The sequence below is a fragment of the Mauremys reevesii genome, linkage group 15, assembly GCF_016161935.1.
Source record: "Mauremys reevesii isolate NIE-2019 linkage group 15, ASM1616193v1, whole genome shotgun sequence".
Lineage (NCBI taxonomy): Eukaryota > Metazoa > Chordata > Testudines > Geoemydidae > Mauremys > Mauremys reevesii.
The window spans coordinates 35,397,800-35,424,239 of NC_052637.1; the positions used below are offsets into that span (position 1 = coordinate 35,397,800).

At 44.7% G+C, this 26,440-nt stretch overlaps 1 protein-coding gene across 9 annotated transcripts in view; it reads left to right on the forward strand.

Moving 5' to 3' along the window:
* ANKFN1 (ankyrin repeat and fibronectin type III domain containing 1) overlaps window positions 1–26,054 on the forward strand; it is a 275,486-nt gene extending 249,432 nt beyond the window's left edge. For all 9 annotated transcript variants that reach the window (XM_039501569.1, XM_039501570.1, XM_039501567.1 and 6 more), the window contains 6 exons: window positions 2,191–2,357; window positions 4,726–4,876; window positions 7,824–7,992; window positions 12,644–12,810; window positions 18,657–18,876; window positions 24,910–26,054. In XM_039501569.1, the coding sequence (XP_039357503.1) occupies window positions 2,191–2,357; window positions 4,726–4,876; window positions 7,824–7,992; window positions 12,644–12,810; window positions 18,657–18,876; window positions 24,910–25,709 (1,674 nt within the window). In that variant the 3' untranslated portion in view covers window positions 25,710–26,054. The remainder of the gene's footprint in view (window positions 1–2,190; window positions 2,358–4,725; window positions 4,877–7,823; window positions 7,993–12,643; window positions 12,811–18,656; window positions 18,877–24,909) is intronic.
* Window positions 26,055–26,440: the final 386 nt, after the last annotated feature.

Genomic DNA, 26,440 nt, shown 5'->3' on the forward strand with positions numbered 1-26,440 from the left:
AGACCTGTAGACTATATAGGAGACTGATATATTTTCTGTAGGTTTTTGGAACCATACTATAGAATTGTATAGCGAGGGATGTAATTCTCTCTTAAATTCTGTAGGATGGCTCTGAACATCTATAGAGAAGCTACCATTTTCTATTATAGTCTGTATGATTTTTCCATCAGAGGTTGATCACTAAAACCAGGTTTTATTTTTGAAACCAGACAAGATTTTGGGAGGTGCTGACGGCCCTCAACTCCCAATGAAATCAGCTCCCATTGAATTATCTACAGACCGTATCCTCCCATCTCTTTTTACATCAAATTCCCAGTGGACTTCAGTGGTGGAATGATGCCAAGATATTGGAGTGGTCCTGCAAGGTGAAGAGCACCCCCAACTCCCATTTAACATCTGTGAGTTGTGGGTGCTCAGCGCTTTGCAGAACTGTGTCTATTAAAGTCACCTCCTTCTATTGTCTCATGCACATAACTCATATCAAAGTCAAGAGACGTTGTGTGTAGGTGATAGCAGGATATATCCTACAGAATGATTTATCAATATCTCTTATCTCTAAACCTAAGGGATCACTTCCTCATTGGAAATACTGCCAGACAAGTTATCATCTTAGCTCTGTCTTCAGTCACTTCGGCTCGATATTGACTACTGTGGCTAATTGTGATTTATGGTCATTTTCTTGGGTGGTGACTGAGTGCTTTTGTTCACCAGAAGCTGACGGGTAATCATACATACACATTGCAAAGTTTGGTAAATTAAAAGATTTCCAAACGACAATAAAACATACTTGATCTGTGCTCGACGTACTGTATTAAATACAGTACAAAAAAAGCCCAATCTGGGCAAAAGTTTTATATCAGGAAACGCAAAATACAGGTCCGATCAGGTTTCCACAGAGATCCTAGTGGAAAAATTTCCCCCTAATGGTTTGCACATTCCTGTGTAATGCCCTCCCTTTCTTGTATTACATGTTGAATCATCATGCGGGTATTGTGTTCATGAAGTGCTCATGAAAATGAAGATCTAATTGCACTAGTTAGAGCCAAGCATAGCACTGGCAGACAATGTGATGGTTCCAAGGGTGAAGGCAGAGGGCCAGGTGGCCTAATCCTTACTCATTGCAGAGGGACACATTACTCAGGATGACAGTCAACTTCATTTATTAAGGTAGTCTTTGGGGAACGCTATACATAGCCCTGTTAATGTCTGCTAGCGACAGCAAATAGAACATCGGTGCCAGTCCTTTGCAAGCTCTTTTTGACGATAAATTTCATTGTGTTGAAAATATAGTGATGCATTTGACAATAAATTTTACTTTGGTACTATACTTGACAACCTGGTGCACACAGAAAAGTCCCCATTGATGTTAGTAGCTGTAGAAGGAGTTCGCTGGAGACTTACGCTGGGCATTAAAAAGCCCTGAGCACAGATCAGAGAGGAGAATTTTGCTTTAGGACTGCAACATGTGTCTTACTTTTGGATAGTTACTGTTTTACAGCTGACTCCTACAAGGTGCTGAGCACTCTGAGCACCTGATCCACCAAACATTTAAGCACATGCTTAACTTTAAGCAAAGTAGCCTCAGTGCATCAAGCTGAACAGGGCTGCCGGGGGGGGGGGGGCGGGAAGTGGGGCAATTTGCCCCAGGCCCCGCAGGGGCCCCCACAAGAGTTTTTCGGGGGCCCTGGAGCAGGGTCCTTCACTCGCTCCGGGGGCCCCAGAAAACTCTCGCGGGGCCTGGGCCCCTGGAGCATCTTCTGCTCTGGGTCTTCAGCGGCGGGGGGTCCTTCCACCCCCCCACCGCCGAATTACCGCCAAAGCGGGACCTGTCGCTGAAGTGCCGGGTCTTCGGTGGTAATTCGGCGGCGGGGGCCCCTGCCACGGGTCTTCGGGGCACTTCAGTGGCGGGTCCCGGAGCAGAAGGCTCCCCCGCCACCGAATTACCGCAGAAGCGGGGCCCCCGCCACCGAAGACCCCAGGCTCCCTGAATCCTCTGGGCGGCCCTGAAGCTGAACATTCCTAACTGCAAGCGGATTGCTGATGCACCTAGAGTTGAGCATATGCTTACATGTATTGCTGGGTTCAGGACACCCTTAAAGCAAAAGACCTGCTATAAAACCATTATCCGACCTCTCTTCTTATCTGGGGGAAAATAAGCATTTATATGTAGGAATGTTTCTGTTCGAACAGGACACACTTTTCTATCACAGAAGAAGCCAGCAGCGCCTCCCTCCTGGCTTGTATCTGGGTTACCTGAAACTCTGCAGCTCCGTAGATCAAATCAAAGTCCTTGTACTGCAAAAGCTGCCCAACATTCTGTGTCATGTTAAAATCCGAGACAACAGCAATGTTTCCAAGTAAGTGATTTTTTTTAAATACTCGTTCGTTTAAGACAGTTGATCAAACTTGAATAACTCAAGTGCCAAGTGTGTGAAAATATGCTCAGTTTATGTGGGCACCAAATACGAAATCTACTTTATAAACAGAAACAGAAGAGGCAGATAACTAATGATTAATGCTTATGGTCACAACAGTGCTGTCAGTAATTGCATAACATTGAATAAAGAGGAGTAAAGTGAACTCACAGATTTGCAACCTACAAAGCATTGAGCACTCTGGCCCTAAGATGACAAAGAATTCAAGCACTGAGGCATTGAAGTCAGGGGACTGCACACTCGCGTAAAGTTAAGCATGTGCTTAAGTGCTTTGCTGGTTCAGGACCAGAGCACTCACCACCTTGCAGAGCCCATGGAGTATAATATTTATTTAGTTTATGAATTCTACTGTATGCCCCTTATCGACCATCTATCACGTCACTTGTTAACATTTAGAGCTAAATTCTACTCTCAGTCATAACCGCATTAAATGTATGGCTGGTTGCGCAGGTATAATTGTCAACTATGTTTGGCACAAGCTGTGTACCATAGAGCTCCATATTGACCTCAAATGTGCACATGCTTACGTCCAGCTATCTGGTATACGGAGCGCCTGATCCAAAGCCCATACTGGATGAAAATCCCAAAGACCCCAATCCTGGGGCTCTGTCTGGGTCAGTATGACTCTGATGGTAGGAGCAGAACCTAAAGGCCTGATCCAATGGGAGACATAAGAACATAAGAATGGCCATACTGGGTCAGACCAAAGGTCCATCTAGCCCAGTATCTGTCTACCGACAGTGGCCATGCCAGGTGCCCCAGAGGGAGTGAACCTAACAGGCAATGATCAAGTGATCTCTCTCCTGCCATCCATCTCCATCCTCTGACGAACAGAGGCTAGGGACACCATTCTTACCCATCCTAGCTAATAGCCATTTATGGACTTAGCCACCATGAATTTATCCAGTCCCCTTTTAAACATTGTTATAGTCCTAGCCTTCATAACCTCCTCAGGTCGTCTTCTCATTGACCTTCAGTGGGGGATGGATCAGGGCCTAAGAGGGTGTTAAGTCAGTTTAAAATATAGTCTGATCTGTGATACCTTGTTTCTAATCTCCTCCTGCCCCTAAACAATAAAATAGATGATGACTGAAAAAAAACACATTTATTCAGATGCTGTCAGCTCTGGGTGCTCTCTGTGTTGGGTCAGCACATTCTTCCTGGTTCTGTCTCCACAGTCCCCACCCCGGGGCAGTGCATCAGTGCATTTTCTTTCTTCCTCTGTTTGCTTTGTTTCTTTGTTAGCCCACGTGGTTCCATCAACCAGCCAAGAACTTGGCAAGATTCAAATATGGGCTGGACGTTTATGTGGATAACAAGACTATCCAGTGTTATAATAGTTAATACTAACAACAATTTTACATTACATTACATCCTTCCCCTGGTAAACAGGGCAGAAACTAGTCTCCTCTATTCCCCTCTGTCATTTGCTGTTGCTTCCATCTGCTCTGTGCTATGGAGCCTGACTGTTCTGCCCAATTCTAAGGATTCTTCTTAAAGTATCTCTTGGGCATCCTCGTTTCCTCACGCCAGATGGTTTGCACTTGACAGCTTCATGTGGGAGACTGTGTTGGCATCCAGAGTACATGTACCAAATATATCCAGTGCTTCCTTCTGATTCTCGTGGAGATGGGCTGCTGGTTGGTGTATTCTTGGATCTCTTAACAGTAGTTTGGAAGGGATACAAAACCTCATGCCTCAGGGTTTAAATCAATCTCTACTATTAGGAATTAGGCTCAGACCTTCATATGGGGCCAAATTACCCCATTATTGTGGGGTTTCTTGCACCTTCTCCTGAAGCATCCAATGCTGGACACTATCAGAGAGAGGCTACTGGACTAGATGGACTATGGGTTTGATCCAGTAGTGCCATTCCTATGCTTATCTGCTCTAGAGCTGAATCCAGTTCATTGGCTGCATTCAGTACTGGAGATGTCTGCAGCAGATCAGATGTAGAACTCACCAGTAATAGCAGCTGTAGACCAAAGTATATTTTAAAAGACAAGGAAAGGAGTTCTTGTCAAAGAAAAAACCTTGCTGAAATATTTTGAAGGCGGTTGATTTTCAGGTGTTAGCAAGAAATGGTCAGCGTGATGTACATGTGCTAGAAAAATTAAACAGGAAACTTTTTTAGGTTGTTTTTTTAGCCACAAACAAGCAGGACTGCATCATTTTAGAACATTTGACTATTTTAGGATTAAACCCTCAACGGATCCCAAATGCACATACTGTAAATTCTTCCTTGTGCACTGAACTTTTGTTATATTTCTAATTTTAACTCAACATACAGAGATGAGTGGGAATGGCTCCAAATGCTTTCTGGCTTGGAATCGGTGGAAAGTGTGGATCATGCTTCAGACTGCCCTACTCTGTTGTTCTTCTATGAGCTCCAGATGGCAGTGAAAGCTCTCCTCAAACAGATCAATCTACCTCTGCGACAGGTATTAAACTTAGTGGTATTTATCACCTTTATTTTTTTTTCAACTGGTTCTTGGGAACATGAATGAAATCTAAAAACTGTATATATTTCTACTAGTGATTACATGTTAGAGTTGCAAAAGCAAAACAATCAGAAAGAGTTTAACTAGGGTTATTTTAAGTGTGTTGGCAATATCAACTGGGAAAAATCACCTTTAGGATAGTGTGCTTTCCTGGAGTCTATGACTATATGGAACTAAAACAATCAACAGGGCCAATTTTTCAGTAGTCTTCCTCATTTGCATTTGCAGGCACATGCCTTTGTATTTGTGCAACTGCGTGCATGGTCAAACAGGCACTTTTGCACACACATCAAGCAGTAAGGTGTGCCTTTATCCAACTTGCAAAGGCAAATATGTATTTGCCCTTGGCCATGGAGAATTTGCTAATTCCTGTCGGTGCACCTGCAGATATTGTAAGCACTTATAAGATCAGATGAAAGTTTGGCCCAAAGTGTACTATTGAGTAAATTCTTTTACATCCCATGGAAATTTGGTGCTTCTGAAAATGTAGCTCCAGTCTTCCAGATTGACTGCTCTGGAGACTGATATCATAGACAGGGATATCATAGGCAGGAGCAGTGCAAACTTCCCTAAATATATGGTGATATACCTAGCTCATAGAACTGGAAGGGACCCCAAAAGGTCATTGAGTCCAGCCCCCTGCTTCACTAGGCAGGGACAAGTACTGATTTTGCCCTAGATCCCTAAGTAGCCCCCTCAAGGATTGAACTCACAATCCTGAGTTTAGCAGGCCAATGCTCAAACCACTGAGCTATCCCTCACCCCTTCTACTCCTAGTGACTTCACTGGGGCCAGGATTTCACACAGTGTCTCAACTGCACTATCGCCAGTTGAGGTGAGAGCACAGGTGAGCCTCCATAGCCCATTCAATCCTTGGCCTCTGCTGATGCTGCCATTAAAAATGCCCATTAGGGCTGTAGTAGTGGAGACCTGTCTAGCTGGAACTGGACTGAGTCCCCACACAAATGTATTTCACATAGGCCATTCAACAAGACAATAGTGTGCTTATAATTTATGTTTCACTCACACACCGCTGCATGAAGTAGGAATTTGCTGTGGTTATACAACAAATGACACTTATCCAATTGCGCCCAAGCCATAGGAGATATGTGTCTGCTACAGCCCCTGCGAGAGACTCTGGATCTTTAACTTAAGCTATAGCTGCTCATTCTTTTAGGTCTCCGATTCTGTCCCTGGTGAGTTGACCAAGCTAGCAGCAGATGCACAGTTACTATGGACCAGACTGCCTACCCTTTACTTACATTTGTGAGCAGTTGCTCACACAAGTATTCGCCCTGACTTTAGTGAGGCTACTTGTCTAGCACTATACTACTCATGGTGAGTGAGGGTATCAGAATCTGGCTCGATGGCAAACTGCAGAATAAAACAAATCTGGACAGGTAAAGAATTTGCTGGAGAAAGGATAGAAAAGATTAAGAGAGAAGCCAAGCTGTGGCTGTGATGCAAGAAAAAAATTAAAAACCGTGAGCCTAATTCTTATTCGCAGGAAGGTCACTTTACCTGTTCCGGCAATGTAAAAGAGGCCTTGCAGTGGAACTATATTATTGGTATACTCACTTTAAGGCCTCTTTACACTTCAGAGAGGTGTAAAGTGGCCTTAATGTTAATGAATCAAGTCCAATTTTTCAATGAAACTTTTTCTTAATACTGAAGGGCTGGGTTTAGGCCCTACTCAGACCCTGTGCCCATGCAAAATCCCAATAAGACCTAAGTACATCCAAAATTAAGACTTTCTCACAGACTTTAAGGTCAGAAGAGACCATCATGATCAACTAGTCTCACCTCCTGCACATTGCAAGCCACAGAACCTCACCTACCCACTCCTGTAATAGACCCCTGACCTCTGGCTGAGTTACTGAAGTCCTCAAATCATGGTTTAAAGACTTCAAGTTACAGGGAATTCACTATTTACACTAGTTTAAACCTGCAAGTGAGCCGTGCCTCGTGCTGCAGATTTGTGGCCACTCCATCCAATTTCAGAAGCTTATCCAGGGCTCCGTGCTAGTGGGTCCCCAGGCAGGACTGGAGTGCTCATGCCAAATTATTCACTTCTTTTAAAAACTACTGGAGTTCTGCTGAAGGCAGTGGGGACTGGGCAGAGGGTCAGTCAGAATGCAATTTGTTCCTTAGGCCCCAATTCAACCACGCACTTCAGCACATGCTGAGCTCCATCACCAATCAATGAAGCACTTAAACACATCCTTAAATCATGTGTTTAAATGCTTGGCTGAATCAGGACCGCAATTGTGGATTAAGGAATTTAATTCATTTGTATTGTGGTAGCACCTAGGAGATCCAGTCATGGCCCAGGAGTCCCTTGTAGCAGGCTCTGTACGAATACCAAACACAAAGACAGCGTTTTACATGGCAGCCACACAACAGCCTTCATCCAACTACTATTTGTGCCGATTTCCCTTCATACAGCACTTGCTAAATCTTTTCAGTCCTGTGTCGGGTAGGGGTGGGGGAGTGGTGGCATATTTCTCTTAACCAGTCCTAAATTGAATCTTAAAGGCTTTTAATTGAATCCATTTTCATGTTTTCACATAATTATACAATCATAATCTTGAAAAGCGTAGGGCATGGGATCATTTTCTGCCTAATAAGAAACATAAATGTTGTTTTCAGGGGGGGTTGTTTGTGTGGGGAGTTTTTTTTAATGTGAAACATTACAGCTTTAAAGCCTGATTTTATGTAGCGACATTAACCCGTGTTTAAGTCCCCCTAATATTTATGTTTTATAAAAATTCCGAGCTTGATGTTGTGCACGTTTGCTTTAATGTTTTATATCATTTGGGGTGTTGTTTATATAAGTGCCATGTTGTAACTCTCTCCCACTTCTTTTCCCGCACGTGTCCCTCTGCAGGCTAAGCACTTCCGTCTGTATACACAGGAGGTGTTGGAACTGGGTCACAATGTCTCCTTTCTTCTCCTGCTCCCCGCCTCAGACGACGTCTGCACTGCCCCAGGACAGAATAATCCTTACACCCCACATTCAGGATTTCTTAACCTCCCTCTTCAGATGTTTGAACTCGGTATAGTAGCTTGCTTCACCTAGAAATATTAACCCAGACTCCTTATAATAAAATCACAAAGTTGTATCTGTTTTCCCCCTTGTCCCAGTGGAGAGTGAATAAATCACATGATGGCTTTGGCAACAACACTACCTATAACTGTGTACAAGTTATAGAAGGAGCATAGCGGCTGGAGTATATACTGTAGCCGTCATTATTGAAATGCAAAGCATAGAGCAAAAGCCCCCAGTTATCAAGCATAAGCCCTAGTCTATTATGGAGGAGGCGGGGGAGGGGGGGTTATACTGCTCATAAGATGCCAAAGCTGATATTCTGAGGGCAGCCACAAAAATGTCTTTATTCTGAAGTGAGGTTGGCATCATCGTGGTGAAGAACTAGGTCGATGGACAGATCTAGCCGTTTTATAGTGCAGAATTATTGCTATAGATGATCCTACTCAGGGCCTGAGACCCCAGCGCTTTAAGGATGTTCAGAGCTAGATTTCACACGTCAGGCCCGTCTCTTTGCTTTTCATCCTGAAACACCAAAGGGCCCAATGCTAGTGTAGGGATGCAGCAAAATCCCCATGGTGAGGCGAGGAAGAATCCTGCATCACAGCCAGGAGCCAGTTCAACCTCCCTGTCCCACTGCAGTGCATGCTGGGGTGGCATTCCACAGGGCGGGGTCTCCTGGCTGACTGACGGTGAAGGAAACGATGTTCCTGACACACCTTTCTCTCAGTTCCCTCCAGGGAGCGGAGAGGGGCCGAGGATGGGAGCATCCCAGAGGATCTCACTGTAGATTTCAGAGCAAGGATAAGAGAGGCAGCTACTGAGCCTGACACATTTTCTGGAGCAAAGCCGGGGTGGCGGGGGGGAACCTCTTTCTGTTTCCTCCTTCTGCTCAATCTCCCTGGAGGGGAAAGGGAGAGAGGAGCAGCAATGGGCAGTTCCTGAACCCCAGCGAAAGCTGCCACCCCAAGATAGGGAAGGGCAGGAAAGCGCATTCATGGTGGTGGGGGCAGAAGGGCTGCATAATGGTGTGTCGTTCAGGCTGCATTCACTGATCAAGGGGGGCTAGATCAGTTGTGTGTGCAGGGGGACGGGGAGCTGCATTAGGAATTGTGTATGGGGCAGGTGGGGAGGCAGCATGAACTGCGTGTGATAGGGAAGCAGGAACTGGATAGCAGGAGGCTATGGGAGGTTTGGAAAAGGGAATCCCAGGTACAGGAAGAGCTATGCTTGAAGCATGGTCTGTTTGGGGGGTAATTGGACAGAGACCTCCCCTTCCTCCACAGCCCTTCCTTAACCTGGTATCCCATGAGAAACCCAGGCAGGGACTCTCTCTCCCAAACCTCCCAGGTGCCAGGGTAAGAACACTGGTTCCAAGCGTTGGAACCCCTGAACGTTGTTGCATGTTTGGCCCAGAAACAGGAACCCATTTTTAAATATAAAATTGTTTTGAAGGACGTTTTCTCCCTGAGCGAGTCAAGTAAACCAGATTTCACTCAGTAACAGGCCCCCTTCCCCTCACTGAACCTCTACCAGGCCACAGAACTGATTTAGTGGTGAAAATGTATTCGTCAAAAAACATGAATGTTGCTTACGGTGCAACACACAACAAATCACGCATGTTCCGCATTTTGGTCATTTGTCCCATTTCTCAGCGGTTCGAGCCACACATTGGCAAGCTTGAAGGTAGAGATTTATGAACACACTGTTAGCTGCAAGATAGAATATAGTCATGAAACAAATAGCACAGGTTCAATTTCTCTGTTTTCATTCAAATATGTAGTGGGTGTGAATAGGGTCACACTTTTGAGTCTAGTCCTGTTCAGATAAGGATCTTGTAACAAAGCAGCAGAAGGCAATGAGTGTGAGAATGCAACTGATTGAACTATAAGGGAGCAGGGTGTCCTGAGATTACACTTTATGCTACTTGTGATTCTGAAATAAAGAAATCAAGCATTCGAGTCACAGGTGTGTTATCCTCTGTAATTCAGTTGAATCCCCAATTAAATCTATTTTGAGTTCTTATCCCAGCACCTCACAATCTTTAATATATTTATCCTCACTAGACAAGAAATTGTATCCTCATTTTGCAGATGGAAACTGAGGCCGAGCTAGGCTAATTAGCTTGCCCGGGGTCACATAGGAAGTCTGCCCAGTGCTAGGCTAGGGCTCTAACCACTGGACCATTCTTCCTCGTGGATTCAGTTCTGCCTTTGCTAAAGCTGAGTCAGTTCAGATGCAGAGTGGCCTGCTCACCGCTGTTTTGATTAGGGTGGAGCTGTGTTCTTTCCCAGGGGGATGCACAGCTGTGGTATTTCCTAGGCAGTATTCTAAAATGCCATTGGAGTCAGTGTTGTGGTAAAATAGCAGATCAACTCAGGATCTACAGTCAGGCTCTGGGTACAGACCATGTTGCGCATCTGAGAGGGGAGAAATGAACTCGATTTGCTTAAGTGCATTCACGTTGGCTGAAATTCCCCCCTGGGCAGAGGGCCTGGGCACCATTTAAACCTCACTGTGTGGTGCATAAGTCCTGGTCAGGAATGAATCTTGCCCCTTGTGCACACCATAGGTTAGTCACAGACCAGGGTGAGGCAGTGTAGCTGGGACAGCTTGCTGCATGCAGCAGGGAAACGGTGATCACTCCTATGGTGTTCTGGGCCCACTCCTCGCTGCTTAGTGTAATATAGTGGAGAGAATAACAAAAAACGCTAAATTTTACTCTTTGAATAAAAAAGTAACCAATCCTGTGGCCGAAAGCAGATGACACGTTCTCTCTGATTTATTACATACGTCTCCCCAACATTCTATAAAATGGCTGTGTTTCACATCAAAAATATTAGAAGCTTCCATTCCCCATTAGCTGGTGGCTACCAAATATATAATTGCAAAACCACAAAAGACTATGTTGAAGTAACATTTGTTAAAGTAACATTAAAGGCTCTGCCTTAAAACCACAAAGGCTAGAAACTTCAGCACTGAAGCTGAAACCACGGCTGTAATTCACTCAAGAGTGCAGCACATATGGCATATATGCTGTAAGACCACACACTGTTCAGACTAGATCTTGGCAATATCTAGGCACAATGAGGGGAGACAGCAGAGCGGAGAATTCTGTCTTTGACTCTCCATTTTCTGGAGTTCTTGGGTTCAGATTAGACCTCTATTGTTCGACGAACAAAGTTGTCGTCGTTTGATTTCCTATTTGTTCTGTCATATGGCGTGCAAAAGAGAGAAAGATATGGGGTGGGATTTTTTCATCTCTATTTTTGATTGGAATACAGGCACAACTACCGCTACCTCTAAGCCCCCTGCCAAATGATTAACAAACCATTCCGTAACAAGACAAAAAGTACCTCACTGCCATACCAAGGTACGTGCTCTATGACCGAGTTTAGTAAAGTACCAAGGAAACTTGATGTCCTTCAACAAGTTGTAAGGGCAGTACCAGATTCCCAGTAAGCAAGAGGTTATATTCTGGGTTCCCTTCTTTCTCCCTATGCCTGAGTTTTCAGGGGATGGATTGTGAGAAAGACCCCAGAAAAGCATAATTGTTCTGCCCAAATTGTGGCATTTCCTGAAATACAGGGTATGTAACTGCCGTGATCGACACTTTAATTATTGCCCTCAGGTTAGCGTTGCTCGAACTGGCCTGCTCAATCTTCTGTGTCCACACTCACTCCTGCATGGCACTGGGACTTGTAGGGATATATCCCATGGTTCTTTGCACTGCAGTAAGCTCTCTGAATTCTCTCTCAGTAAATTGTGGGTGAATTTGTACGTCCTTTTTGGGCAGACGAGGAGAATTGTGGGAAGGCATTGGAGGACTAAAGTTAAAGTCACCAGCATCATCAAGGCCACGTCCAAAGACGTGACATTCTCTGCAAGGGTGAATAACTGTCAGTGATCGGGATGTGGGCAGTCATGCCTAGTGGTTAGAGCAGGAGTCAGGCGTTGTAGGCCAGGTGCCAGAGCCAAAGTCAGAAATCAGAGCTGCAGGTCAAGGTTGAGTTACTTGGAGTGAAGCAAGCCAGGAGCAGGACTGGGAACAAGCAGACACAGGAGCTATCGCAGCTGTGGGCAAATGCTTTGAGCAGCCGCCTAACTGTTGCGGCGGCTAGGCCTAAGGGCAGGTCTGCCGACTCTTCCGACCAATCGGGTAGTGCCGCCACATTCATTAGATTGCCCAGAGTCTGGCTGAGCTGCAGGCCCTGATTTCTGACTATTGAACAGTTCTTTGTGGACCCTGGTGTAAAACAGGGCTGCATTTTCTCTCCATTGCTGTTTGGCGTAGCCGTAGGCTGGATAATGAAGCGTATTAGCCAAACAGACAATGGTACAGCATGGGTACATGGCAAATGCCTGGAAGACCGAGATGGTGATATTGCGCTATTAAGCGACACCTCTGGAAAGCTACAAAGATAGACAACCTGGCAAAAATAGCAGGCAAGGTAGGGCTCAAAATCAGTTACACCAGAACAAACATCCTTGAAACCCAGACATCAAGTGAGAGGAGAATCAAGTCTTTATTATCTATTTCTGGTTCAACATGTTCCATCAAGAATTTTAATAATTGTCTAATTAAAATGTGTGTTCAAGAAGGTAAGGATTTCAGGAGCAGAATGTAACACTAATTATTTTTTTCTCTGTCATTTTCACAGTTCATTTTTGCTGTTACAAGGAGAAATTTATTAGTCTGTATTGCCGCCTTTCTGCTATCATAGAGCTGGACTCTCTGAAAACCCAGCAGTCCCTAAGGGAAGCAATTTCAGACAGGGAAGTTGCTGCTGCCAAACAAAGACACCAGCAAGTTTTAGACTATATACAGGTAACCGTCTGTTTCTGAGTAGGCCAAAGAGATGTTTAAGGTCTATAATTTGGAATCTAAAAGGAGAATTATTTGTAGACATCATAAAAAGACCAGTGGTGTCAACATTTTGTTTTTTACGGAATTCCAAACCCAGAGCACAAGTTCTCCGATGGTTGCTTATATAAAAGAGATTTTTTTATGGACAAAATCAAATGACAGTTACACTAGAATGTTGTAAAGAAATGTCTCCGTTTGAGTTATAGAACTGACGCCCCTCCGTGTGAGGGAAGCCAGTGACAAGCACAGGGCATTAGTCTGGCTCGTATCTTCCCTCTTATTCAGAGACATACATTTATTTCTCATTGTTTCTCAAAATCAAAGTTATGTTGAGGGCACATGCTATATTGTCAATAAAAATGATCTGAGGACAATGCGCTCCAGGGACAACACAAAGAACTGGGCAGACGCGGGTTATCTGTGTGCTAGGGGTCCTTTACACCAGGGTGACTCTTGCAAACCATTTTGGTAACTAATACTCCCTAGCTGAAACTTATGACTCTTCCACAAAGCATTTATGGATGCGGTCCGTCGACAGAACAGGGCACAGATCAGCTGTACAGCCCTTACTCTCCTGCAACTCAAGCCTTCTCCAGTTGGAATATGGGCCAACACAACTGTTTACCCCCCTGTACAGATTTGTGGCCACTTAAATCTACATAATTATGGATCAGCTGACCATGTCTCTGCTGATCCTTGTCGTGCAGTCAAATCTGCCTTTGCAGTAGCCTCTTTGGAGCTGCCTTGGAGCTTAGTGTTACTTCATACATGGTGGCATATCTCACTGTGCTCCCACTTTAAAACTGCTCTCTCCCCAAGTCCTTCCACACTCTCACACTCAGAAGAGCCAAATTGGTCCTAAGTATCAGAGGGGTAGCCGTGTTAGTCTGGATCTGTAAAAGCAGCAAAGAGTCCTGTGGCACCTTATAGACTAACAGAAGTTTTGGAGCATGAGCTTTCGTGGGTGATGCATCCGACGAAGTGGGTATTCACCCACGAAAGCTCATGCTCCAAAACGTCTGTTAGTCTATAAGGTGCTACAGGACTCTTTGCTGCTTTTACAAATTGGTCCTAGTGCATGAAACCTTCTGGGGCTGCTTTTGCATGAAGGGTGAATATATGTCTTTTGCATGAAGGGTGAAATTCACCCAGGAGTGCCAGCAGGTCTCAAGCATTAGGACCAATTTGGCTTTTCTGAGCATGGGTGTGGGAAGGGATTTGGGTGTGGCGGGGGGAGAAGCAGTTGCCAAGTGGCAGCGAAGTGAGACATGCCACCCCATGTGCAGTAAAACTAAGTTCCAAAGCATCTCCAAAGAGGCCACTGTGTATGTATAAAATTGCAGGAGGGCTATAGATGCAGCAACTGTCCCTGGTCCTCTAGGGTGTCTCAGTTCATATATATATTCTAAAGAAAACTCAGGAGAGTACTTTAAACCCCTGTGTTTTGTACTGAATTATTGTGAAAACGTATTAGCCTTGTCAGTTTTCCTCTCAAATGAAAACCAGCTGTATTCCACCTTTTGGCGAAAACATCTCAGCCCACCACATACTGCAATCTTCAGTGGCGACCACAAAACCGCAAGAGCATTTGTGTGATCCCAGATCTAAGACAGTGTTGAAGTTACTACACAAACCAAACATTGTAAAGAGCAGAGGAGTCTATATAAACGCAGCTCTGAAAAGGAGTCAGAGGGCAGCCAAGAAGAAAAATAAAAAATAGCAGATAAGGTACTTGGAGTCTAAACCAGCATGTTAGTAAGAAAAGAAATGTGGCGGCATATTCTCCAGCAATGAAGCTGAAAATGCAATTAAGTTATAATTTATATACTGAAATGCTTCAAATACTCTCAAACTGTATAAGAAGCATAGCTCGTTAAAAGTGACTAGCCAAGTATCCCAGGAGACACCTTATAATGGTATTGGGGAGAAAACCTATTGGCTTTATGTTTTAGTGAAAATATTCTCTCTCCTGCATGCAGCTAGGAGATGAGTTATGGAATGGAAATCTAGATTCCTCCAAGCCAAACGGGTGAGGAGTGTGCTAGCTGATCGGCCAATCACATCAACCTTGAAATGAGATGGGATTATCTTGTCAAGTCCCTTTATTTCTCCACAGTTTGAGGTAAAATAGGTGAAAAGCTCCACTTCTGAAGAATCCTCTGAACCACCTCTCGTTACACTTGGGGTGACATCCCAGTCCCATTGAAGTCAGTGGCAAAACAATCATTGACTTCAGTGGAGCCAGAATATGCCCTTGATTCTTATTATATGTACTGCTTGCTGCTTCTCTGCAACTTGGGAAACAATCCTGATCTGGTGTAAGAGAATGGGCCTGGCACAAAGGGCTCAGGGTAGAATTCTGGGGTGCCATAGAGAGTGATGCAAGTAACACAATGGGCCTAATTCTCCATCGCCCGGCGCCTCGTGCAGCCACTTGCACCAATGCCAAGCATCAGCAAAATCCTAGGGTAGCATTGTACACTCTGTGCCCTCACTTTGTGTTGGTGGCGATGACGGCACAAGGGGCAGGGCAATGGAAAATCAGGCCCAATGGGTGCAATTTGCACTGTTGTGGCATTGAGTGTGCCACTTACACAACAACGGGGCAGAATTGGAGGTTAAGCAAGAAGGGCGACCAAAAGAGAGGATGTGTTGAATTGCAAGCCCTATGCGATCTTCATCTGCAACCTCCTATTAATTGATTTCCCCACTGAAGCCCCATTCCATACCCCCGGCATGGAAGGTACCACTCTCTTATGCACACTCACCGACTCCCAATTCAGCACAAGTTACTTTATCACTCAGACCCTTTCACTGACCAGCTCCCCCATTGCTCTTGGCATCACTGCAGAAAGTTGGCTACTGTAGCTTCAAGGCATGTCCATTTAAGCAGCTTTAGTGCTATCCCTCAGGACTCAGTCCTGCTTTATGTGAAGCAGGCTGCACTGGAAGAGATGTGGCAGCCCATGTGAAGCTCTGGAAAGGGACCTGCATCACAAGGATATTGCACCATGGCTACATCCCTTCAAATGGCTGCAGCAGCACCTATTCAGTTGTCAAAGCACTTACATCCATTAAAAATAACCACTCAGTTCCACTGTCAAAAGACATTCTTCCCATGAAAAGGTGCCCACTTTCCTCTCTGCGTAGACACTTAAAGTCACATCCCGCTATCGATTTATCCACACGCCTCCTATTGCCTCAAGAGGAGTTCTGTGCATGGAACCATGGCACAGCTCCCATTGGTATTAATGAAATGGGTGCGAACTAGAAAGGCTTACAGGGGCTTTTGGGCTATTGAGCCAGTGCAGATGCTTTCCCTCTATGCGTAATGAACCAGTGTGCTAGAGGTTTTGAGATGGGTATTTTCTTTTACTGAAACCAAAATTAAAAAATAAATAAAATCTAACATCTGAACAGTGGCCATGATGAAATACGTTAGTGGATTCCGTCCAGTTCTCAGCCTACAGCTGTGGCCTTTGTTAACATTGTCACCACAATAATTAGCCCCTTGTCAGCGAACTCAGCTAAGGGGTAAGGAACTGAACTGCACCTCAACTAGCCCTACAGGTGGTTCCTTCAGGCCAGTTTTGAGGCCCTTTGGCCCAGTAGATGGAGGAGGTCAAAGGGCTATCGTCTGTGTTGTGCCTGTTTGGTAAATAGATGGAGGGCTTCATTCCCCAGCCTGTCACTTTTCACGGGCTCTAAATTCTCACCAGGAGTTTATGAAACAGCAGGCTTGATTTTAATTTTCACCAGCAGAACTCCCTTGACTTCTGTGGCGTTCTCCCCCATCCTCTGATATTACACTGGGGCAGCTTAGAGCTGAAGCAGATCCACTCTTGTTAAAAGAGGCATCTGACTTACAAACCTGCCACTTCACTCTGTTTGCCAGCGCTGATGAGGAACATTACTGATCACAGACCTGAGCCAATGAACTCTTTCCTTTGACTTCCGTGGGCTTTGGATTCCACCCTCTGTGCTTTAAAAGTTCTACAGGGAACAAAAAAAATTCCTGTGTGAGCACAGGCTCTCCAGAGATTTTTGGTGAAACGTCGCAACTTTTGGTAATAGTCATGTGAGTTAAAAGGACAAATTTAACCTTTGAAGGCACCCAGAGAGCTTCCATTGACTTGAGTAGGAGCTGAAAATCCAATATCCTGCCCTACTCTTCAGTTTTCTTCTGGACATGCACTGTGATTCCTACAGGTAGAGCCCTGCAAATCCGCGGAGATCTGCTTTATATCTGTGGAAATCCACATCTGCGGATGCGGTTGCATTGTTTACCATCTTTGCGGATCGGGGATCAGATGCCGATCCAAATTTTTGTATCTGTGCAGGGCTCTACCTATAGGAAATTGCCAGTTGCTAATGACTAGGCAGATGACCATCAGGCTTTACTATTGTTATTAATATTTATAATTTATTTATATCTTTACAAAAAATCCCATCCAATTATGCAGGTGGCTAGTCTACACCACCGTGTTGTTCTTTAAAATCCTGGTTCCCATCCCCGTAACCCTGCAGAGTATTTGTCACACCTGCTTGTTGATGTTCCTCAGGGAGCAATCATATCTCCCTATATATATATATGTACAGCGCCTAGCGCAATGGAGCCCTGGTCTGGATGGATTAGGGCCTCTGGACATAAACATAGTATCAATAAAGGTAATAGCATAGATCAGATTCTGTGCTGGCTTGAATACTGTGTAGCCCCATTGGAGTTCTTGAGAATGGAGAAAGTCAGTGGGAATTTGGCTTTCCATGTTCAGGGCAAGCTTAGAGGGGTAAGGTGGGTAAGGTAATACCTTTTACTGGGCATCGCCAAGACCTGAAGCAGAGTTCTGTGTGGCTTGAAAGCTTGTCTCTCTCCTCAACAGAAGTTGGTCCAATAAAAACTATTACCTCCCCCACCTTGTCTCTCTAATATCCTGGGACCGACACAGCTACAACACTGAAAAGAGGACAAGATTGACACTTTGCCTAATGTGCCATCTTGTTCCTCTGCAAGGGCCACCCACATTGCCGGTCACAGCGTAGGTGGAGGTCCCCATGAGGCCACTATCCCCTGCGATACAGATGGGTGGAGATTGTGCAGAGCCTTGACTCCGGCCTCCCACAATATGTATTGATTTAGGGGAAGGCATGAGAGAGTGACTGTCTGTAAGTTGGTGGTTAGGCCACTGGCCTGGGATGTAGGCGACCCATGTTTAAGTCCCTGCTCTATCTGATTTCAGAATGATCTGGGATGAACTAGTCTGCTCTGAATCAGGCACAGCAGTTATGTTGGGTCTCTAACATCTCCGTCTGCTGTAACCACCAGGTCACGCTCACGCATGCCTATGTCCCAAATCGAAAAGCTCAGGTTTTGATCCCAAGATGGACATTTTGACATAATTCCCTTTTCCTGAAAATGCTCCCAAGTCTTGTTTTCATTCCAATGTGAAACCAAACCAAACTTTCAAAACCTTGAGAGTTGCCATGAAACAGAATTGTCATCCTCGAGACAGCCCTAAGCATGGGCCTGGGCCTGAACGTGGACCCAAGCCCCTCGAAGCTGGTCTGGATTTGAACTCCCTTCCTTGGGCCCGTCTCTCTATGCTCTGTCAGTGGTGCTATGTAGATTTATACCCTAGCTCTATACATCTTTTTGGTTAACATTAAATTTAAAAAAATAAAAATATGTAAAAAGAACTGGCAATTTCTTTATATTTTTTAAAGAAAACCAAAATCAATACCTTCAGCATTGAGCGATTGCAAATTTCCACTGTTTTCGTTTGTCTTTTCTTTTTTCCTTTCTTCCAAAGCAAATCGACGAGATCTGGCGTGAAATGAGATGGATCACAGAGGCGCTGCAGTATGCCAGGTACAAACAGCCGGTGGCTGGCTTGCTCATAACAAAGCTTGTGGACCTGTCGGAAGAGCAGAATCAGAAGAAAATAAATTCAACATCCTCTCATCTAGATTGTCTTCCATCACCACCACCCTCACCAGAGACCAGGAGCCAGAGGAGAAAAGCCCTGAGTGGTAAGAGAGGGATTTTTTTTCCCTGGGTGAAACTGAGTAGAAAATCATTAAGACGGCCCCTCCATCTCCCATTTACATCGGGAGCTAGGCTGTGATATTTTTTCCATGCCTGTCTAGGTGTTTTAACAATTATTTGATTTTATTTTTTTATTTTTAGCTTTATTATTTATTATTTAAGCTGACAGGCTTAATAGATAGATTGGGGGGGAAGAGGTATCAAATTACTGTACCTTCCAATACCTACTTTTAGGGGGGTTTCTTGAACGTTCACTCTCAGCATAATCTCAGAATTATAGAAATTGCAGATGGAAAAACCATCTATTAGCTCAGCGTCTCCAGTCACCGCAGTATCATTCCCTCCAGTTCTCCCTTCCCCTCACCATCAATGGTACCCAGTCTTCTCCTTTTTCCTGCCCACCTCGGTCTCTTTTTTTCACACCACCCCCCTTCTCTCCCCACACATGGAATGCCTTCCCCAGGCTGGCAGCCTAGACATCACCTTCTCTGCATTCAAGTTCCTGCCTTTGGACCTGACCCAATGCCCAGTGAAGTAAGCAGAAGGACTCCCTTTGGCCTCAGGGAGCAATGAACCACTATCACTCCCATTTTCGGCAGTGCCCTCAAGAAGTGAACCAGACAATACAAAACAATGTGTGCGCACACACACATTACAATATAGAAGCAGGGATTTTCAAAGGGGCCTAAGAAAGTTAATGGGACTTAGGCACCTCAGTCCCTTGGGCTTCTTTTGAAACCCCAGCTGGACAGTTTGGTACAAAGGTTTTTATCTACCTGAGTTTGGGCTGGCCGCTTTACTCACAACCTGTCCTCTCTTCAAATGCCTCATCCTTGAGAAGGAAACTTTGCAAGATGAGCCTTAGTTTCCTGGCCCAGTTAGGGGATTTTTCTATAACAGGGCAGGGTGTGGCCTATAGCATGCCAATGTTCTGTTCTTGTAGCCAAATGATTTGGTGTCACAGTTATGGGCCTGTTTGCACCTCTGGCCCCTGTACGGTCTCCATCGGTGCTCCACCCCATCCCCGTCCCCTTGGGTGTTAAGCCTCGTGCCCTTACCTGTCTTGGGATGGAATTCACAATTCTCCCACTCTTCGACTGGGATCTGGGTACAACACCCTATCTATGCCAACTGCTTATTATCATGCAAAACCCACTGGATACCTGCGTCTCTTCACTTCAGGAGCCTGTGACCTGTGAAACAGCAACCAACTGCCTTCTTAAAACAAGTACGTCTATTAGTAAATGGAACAAAGCATTAGAGAAAATGGTTTCAAAACAACAAATAGAGAAAACACAAAATTAGTCTTATCTAACATTATACTTCATTCCAAGATGAATTAAGCTAGCTTGCTTGTTGAGTTACAGGAATAAAAACAGACCCAACTCATAAGAACAGCCGTACTGAGTCAGACCAATGGTCCATCTAGCCCAGTATCCTGTCTTCCAGCAGTGGCCAATGCCAGGTGCTTCAAAGGATTCAGATTCATCCCCTGTCGCCCACTCCCAGGTTCTGGTGAACAGAGGCTAGGGACACTCAGAGCATAGTGTTCCATCCCTGCCCATCCTGGCTAATAGCCACTGGTGGACCTATCCTCCACCTATCCTTATCTAGTTCTCATGCCCTGTTAACAACATGGGCCTTGCCAAAGAGTTCCACATGTTGACTATGTGTTGCGTGAAGAAGTACTTCCTTTATTTGCTTTAAACCTGCTGCGTATTAATGTCATTGGGGGACCGTAGTTCTTGTGTTATGTATAGGGTGACCAAACAGCAAGTGTGAAAAATTGGGACGGGTGTGCGGGGTAATAGGAGCCTATATAAGTAAAAGACCCAAAAATCAGGACTGTCCCTATAAAATCGGACCATCTGGTCAGCCTAGTTATGTGAAGGAACAAATAACATTTCTTTATTCACTTTCTCCACACCAGTCAAGCTTTTATAGACCTCTATCATATCCCCTCTTTATCATCTCTTTTCCAAGATGAAAAGTCCCAGTCTTTTTAATCTCTCCTCATATGGAAGCTGTTCCATACCCTTAATCATTTTAGTTGCACTTCTTTGTACCTCTTCCAGTTCCAATATATCTTTTTTGAGATAGATCTTCCAGATCTGCATACAGTATTCAAGATGTATGTGTACAATGGATTTATAGAACAGCAGCATGATATTTTCTGTCTTGTTATCTATCCCTTTCCTTCTGATTCCTAACATTCTGTTAGCCTTTTTGACTGCCACTGCACATTGAGCCAGGGGCGGCTCTAGGTATTTTGCCACCCCAAGCACGGCAGGCAGGCTGCCTTCGGCGGCTTGCCTGCGGGAGGTCCCCGGTCCCACAGATTCGGCGGCACGCCTGCGGGAGGTCCGCCAAAGCCGCGGGACCAGCGGACACTCCGCAGGCATGCCGCCGAAGGCAACCTGCCTGCCGCCCTCGCGGCGACCGGCAGAGCACCCCCCATGGCTTGCCATCCCAGGCACACGCTTGGTGTGCTGGTGCCTGGAGCCGCCCCTGCATTGAGCAGATGTTTTCAGAGAACTATCCACAATGACCCCAAGATCTCTTCCATGAGTGTTAACAGCTAATTTAGACTCCATCATTTTGTATGTATAGTTGGGATTATGTTTTCCAACATGCATTACTTTGCATTTATCAGCATTGAATTTAATCTGCCATTTTGTTGCCAAGTCACCCAGTTTTGTGAGATTCCTTTGTAACTCTTCACAGTCTGCTTCAGACTTAACTAGCTTGAGTAATTTTGTATTGTCTTCAAATTTTGCCACCTCAGTTTACCCCTTTTTCCAGATCATTTATAAGTGTGTTGAACAGCACTGGTCCCAGTAGAGACCCCTGGAGGACACCACTATTTACCCCTCTCCATTCTGAAAACTGACCATTTATTCCTACCCTTTGTTTCCTGTCTTTTAACCAGTTACTCATCCATGACGGACCTTCTCTCTTATCTCATGACTGCTTACTTTGCTTAAGAGCCTTTGTTGAGGGACCTTGTCAAAAGTCGAAGTACACTAACTCGCCTTCTTTCAGCAAGTCCTAGAGCTCTTGGGTCTTTCCTGGCCTTTCCTGGCCTTCCACAGAGTGTATCCCCCGTAGAGCTGTGTGAAAAGCTGATGTTTTGTTTGGCTGGCCGTTCTGAAAAATGAAAATCAAACAATTGTTTCAGGTCAACCCGAAATAAAAACTTTTCAAAATTTTTGCCTAACCAAAAACTTTGCTTAAAAGATTGTTTCGGGTCAAACAAAACATTTTCTTTGACCCAAACTAAACCATCTGTTTCAGTTTTGAGCATTTTCAAAAGGTAGTAGTGGTCAATAAAATTGAAGGAAATTTCAAAACAAAAAGTTGTTCTGACTGGAAAAATCATACAGAAAAATTTCACCCTGCATTAGTCTCCCAGAATCTTCCCCTTCTCGGGAAAATTCCCTTTTCTCAAAGCCCTATCTTCCCTGTGTGCACCTGAGCCCAGTTTCTATATTTTATTGCTCAACGTTTTTTGTTGCAGGGCCTAGCTGTGAAGATTTCCTTTGGCCTCAGAGTGGTTTTGCCCAGTCAGTCAGCCAGGCCATCTAGGAGAAAGCCCCTGCAAGGGTTGCTCCATTGTTTGGCATTGAGACCCATTAATGGCTTGCAGTCACTGGTGCATGAGTGCGAAAGAGTGCGTTGAAAGTGTCTGCTCCTCTCCAACATACCAATCCTCCAGTTCAGGAATCCCATACGCAAAACACATCTTGGCTGATACTAATCAGGTCGATACTAATCACTGAGCTGCCCCACAGTCCTACCCATCGAGTTTAAGGCCAGAAAGGCTCATTAGCTCACCTAGTCTGACCTCCTGTATATATCAGGCCACCAACACCACTGCATGGATTATATTCAGACTTTACTGTATTTGATGCTGTACTTGGAGATAGTCTGGCCTGTGGGGATGGCAGCATTGGCAGTTCTGGTTTCTAATCTCTGTTCTGCCACTTGCTATGTGGTTGTGGGCAAACCACTTTGTCTCTCTGCCTCAGTTTCCACATCTGTAAAGTGAAGATATTAACCTACAGTAGCTATCCCATAGGGCTTTTGTGAAAAGTAATTAATGTTTGTACAACGTATGCAACATATATGCAACTATATCAACGCTAAGTATTCTGGAATTAAATTCATCCTTTTGCACATGGCCAATGCAAGACCTATGCATCTCTGAGGACATACGTGGTGCACTATCCCTGGCCTGGGCTGCACATGGGTGAATTTCATCCATGATGACCAAGTCCTTTGAACTGCAAAATATGAAATACAAGCGGCCATGGAATAGTAAGCCCAGGATGTATCTTATCATGTCTGAGGGTTTAGGATTCCACAGAGGCATCAAAGAACACTTCAGAGGTCAATTGTTACACGTTCATCTCGGATCATATTTTCCTCCCATCCTTTGACGACTCTCTTTTGGCACTATTTCTTTCCGATGCTCATCTGGTTTTGTATTGACGGAGCAGCTGACTTTTTGAGCCATTGGGTTTAATTGTTGTTTTCAGATGGCTCGGTGTCCCAAGTGAGCTGAGATGGACCCTTTAAGAATATAAAATTAAGCAAATTAGTAAAATGTTATACCCACTTCATTGGCTGCTATCGCTGCTCTGAATAGCTGGAAAATTAAATCGATGAAATAAATGGATTGCAGCACAGAAAAAAGGAAGCAAATTAAATGACAGTGCCTGTTTCATTAATAGAATAAGGACTTTGGGGAAAAAAATAAATCACTGTTCTGCTGAGCTGTCATTAAGCAATGAGTTAATGACATGGTAGAAACAAAAGCTGCAGATGCTGCATGGAACAACCGCCACGGCCTTTTTGGTCATAATAATTTATTTTTACTTCTAAATGGCAGTTTCCTACTGTCAAGAAAACCATATAAATCTGCTCCTATTAGAGTAAAAGCGAAAAAAAAGCCCAAAGAATTTGGGTGGAACTGTTGCCTTTATAGAAGCCTGTGTCTCTGACTTTGATTTAATCCATTATATATTAATGTTCTCCTTTGATTTCATGGGCTCTCTCTAGGCCAAATTCTCCTTTGAATAACATGGAGCAAATGCAGAATAATCCTCTTGGATTAGGTGGAGATACTTAGCATTAGCACCGTGTATCTAAGAGCATAATGTGTCCCCTAGGTGGACCTGATTCATTATTGCCCTGTACCTTGTGTATGGTCATGTGCACCAATGCAAGGTGAGTAGTGGGTACTATTTCATACCAACCCTGTGCTTGCTTTGTTCTGGTGTAACTGACGACCCCGATAGAGGGCGGCAGAGAACTGGACCCATGATGTCACATCCACTGCTCTTTATGTTACTGCAGAACTTGGCCCTGATGCTCCCATGACAAAAGAATGGCAATGACATCAGTGCAGGAGCCAGTCTGAACTTTGATTAATAAATTCACATGTGGATTCAATTTGTCAGTTTGGGACTTGGATAAACATTCCTTCAAAAGGGCAGACTTTGTTCATGCAGCTGTATATCTTTTATCCACACCTGTTAAAGACCTGTAAGGTCACATCCTGCCCTCGATTACACAGGTGTAAATCAATTAACTGCTTAACAGAGAACAGAATCTGGGTTATAGTTTCTCAATATCCAAAATTTCAGCCTTCATGAAATTCAGTTGGAAACTCAGAAAACAAGATTACTTTAAAATTTCATCTCAACCCCAGTTCTTCCCCTTTGCTCACCTCCCATCACTTCATTAGTCGTTTCTTCCCTTCCTGTTTCTTACTGTCACGTTATCTCCTCGCTAGCATGCCCATCAATCCACCACAACCGTCTCCTCTTTGCTACTGTCACCTGGCCCCGTGGAAAATTCCACAGTGGAACTACACAGAGGTTGCCAGAAGCGTGTCTGATAATCATTTTGCTCCCAAGTTAAGAAAATATATTAAGTGTATTAAGCAGTTCTTTTAAGTGGGGCTGTGTGTCATGATAGTGGTTATTCGGTTTTAATGAGTCTTCTATTTTCAGATTCCCAGCCCTGCTCGGACGAAGAAGGCTGCTCTGAAGTATTTCTTCCAACCGACAGCGACTATGATTCCAGTGATGCATTGAGCCCCAGAGAACTGGATTTGGTTTATTCATCCTCACATGACATATCCCAACAGGCAGTGGGTGGCCTGGGCGGCAGTGCACCTGACGTCCTCCAGGTCCATGATATGAAGCCTCACCTGACTTTGAAAGAAGACCCGAAAGGGGGAAGTGACTTGGATGCCAGTGCCGAATACTGCACAGAGTACATGAACAGTCTGACCATGGGAGGGTTCACGTCAAAAAGCCTGGACAAGACTTCCAACTCCAGGCAGCCTTTGAGTTTCTTGGGGAAAAAAAAAAAGCTAGGGAAACATCAGCACTATAATTACTTCAGCCGGCACCATCGCTGGCTGCGAGTGCACAGCGAGACGCAGCCCGCCTCTCTTTCCGAGGGTGTGTACACACAGCATCTCACAGGAGCCACGGAATTATCACAGGAGCCTACCTCCAGCAAGCAAATAAGGATCCCCGTCGATGGTCCTCGGAGCACTTTCTTACCTCATGCTTCGAGCCTCCCAGAAGATGGGAAAGGCAAGTACCATGAATCGAAGCCGAATATCCGTAGGATCTACGTGGAGCCCTACAAAACCACGTTATTAGGCGAAGAGGGCAAGCCCTGGGTGCTGAGCATGCAGTCTGTAGAACGTGGAGATTTGCACGATACCACGGGACAAGAAATGGGTTTGGATGATCAGTCAAATTCTCCCATCTCTGAAGTATTCAGTAGCACGCTTTAGGAGTTTGCGCTGGGTCATTGCACTGCCTCGCACCGCCCCCAAAATGGCATTGTGAGCATTATGAATTTAGGACCATATTTTCAAAGCAACCTTTAAAATGCAGATCCTCAACTGGCATCTCGTTCCACTTACTTTACCAGCTGAGGATCTTAAATGGGTATTCCCAAAAGCACATGCCAAATCACTTGCATCTGCAATTTTGCAGGTGTAAATAAGAAACATTTACCATCTAACTTAATGCTGCATGGTGGCAAATCGGGTAGTTAGGCGTTGAAATTTGCTTAATGACTCACACAAATGTCTGGGCATGCAGAATTTCAGGCACATATGATTTTGCCTGAAAAATTTGGGGGAAGCTGGTTAAAGTCACTTTAGAAATGTGGTCCTAAGCTTTTATTGCTTTTTTTTTTTTTTTGCTATAAATATTTCCACTTCCCAACATGCACTATGTGTGGATTTGGTTGGTATACAAGTAAAGCACTGAGTGCTCTGGTGAATGAAAATGCCACAGGTACCACAGCTCCTGGCCATTTCGGTGTCTCTATCACAAAAAACCAGTGCCAACTCTAAACATTGGCATTGCCCAGTACAATTGCTAGCACTGAATGCTTTGTTTCAAAGGCTTCGATTTAAAAGAGCATAAATACCAACTTATTCTGCAGCCCTGGATGAGAGAGAATCCTTCTAGATGGAGAGCAGAGGGTATTGGTGGGGTTTGCTGCAGTTGGCCT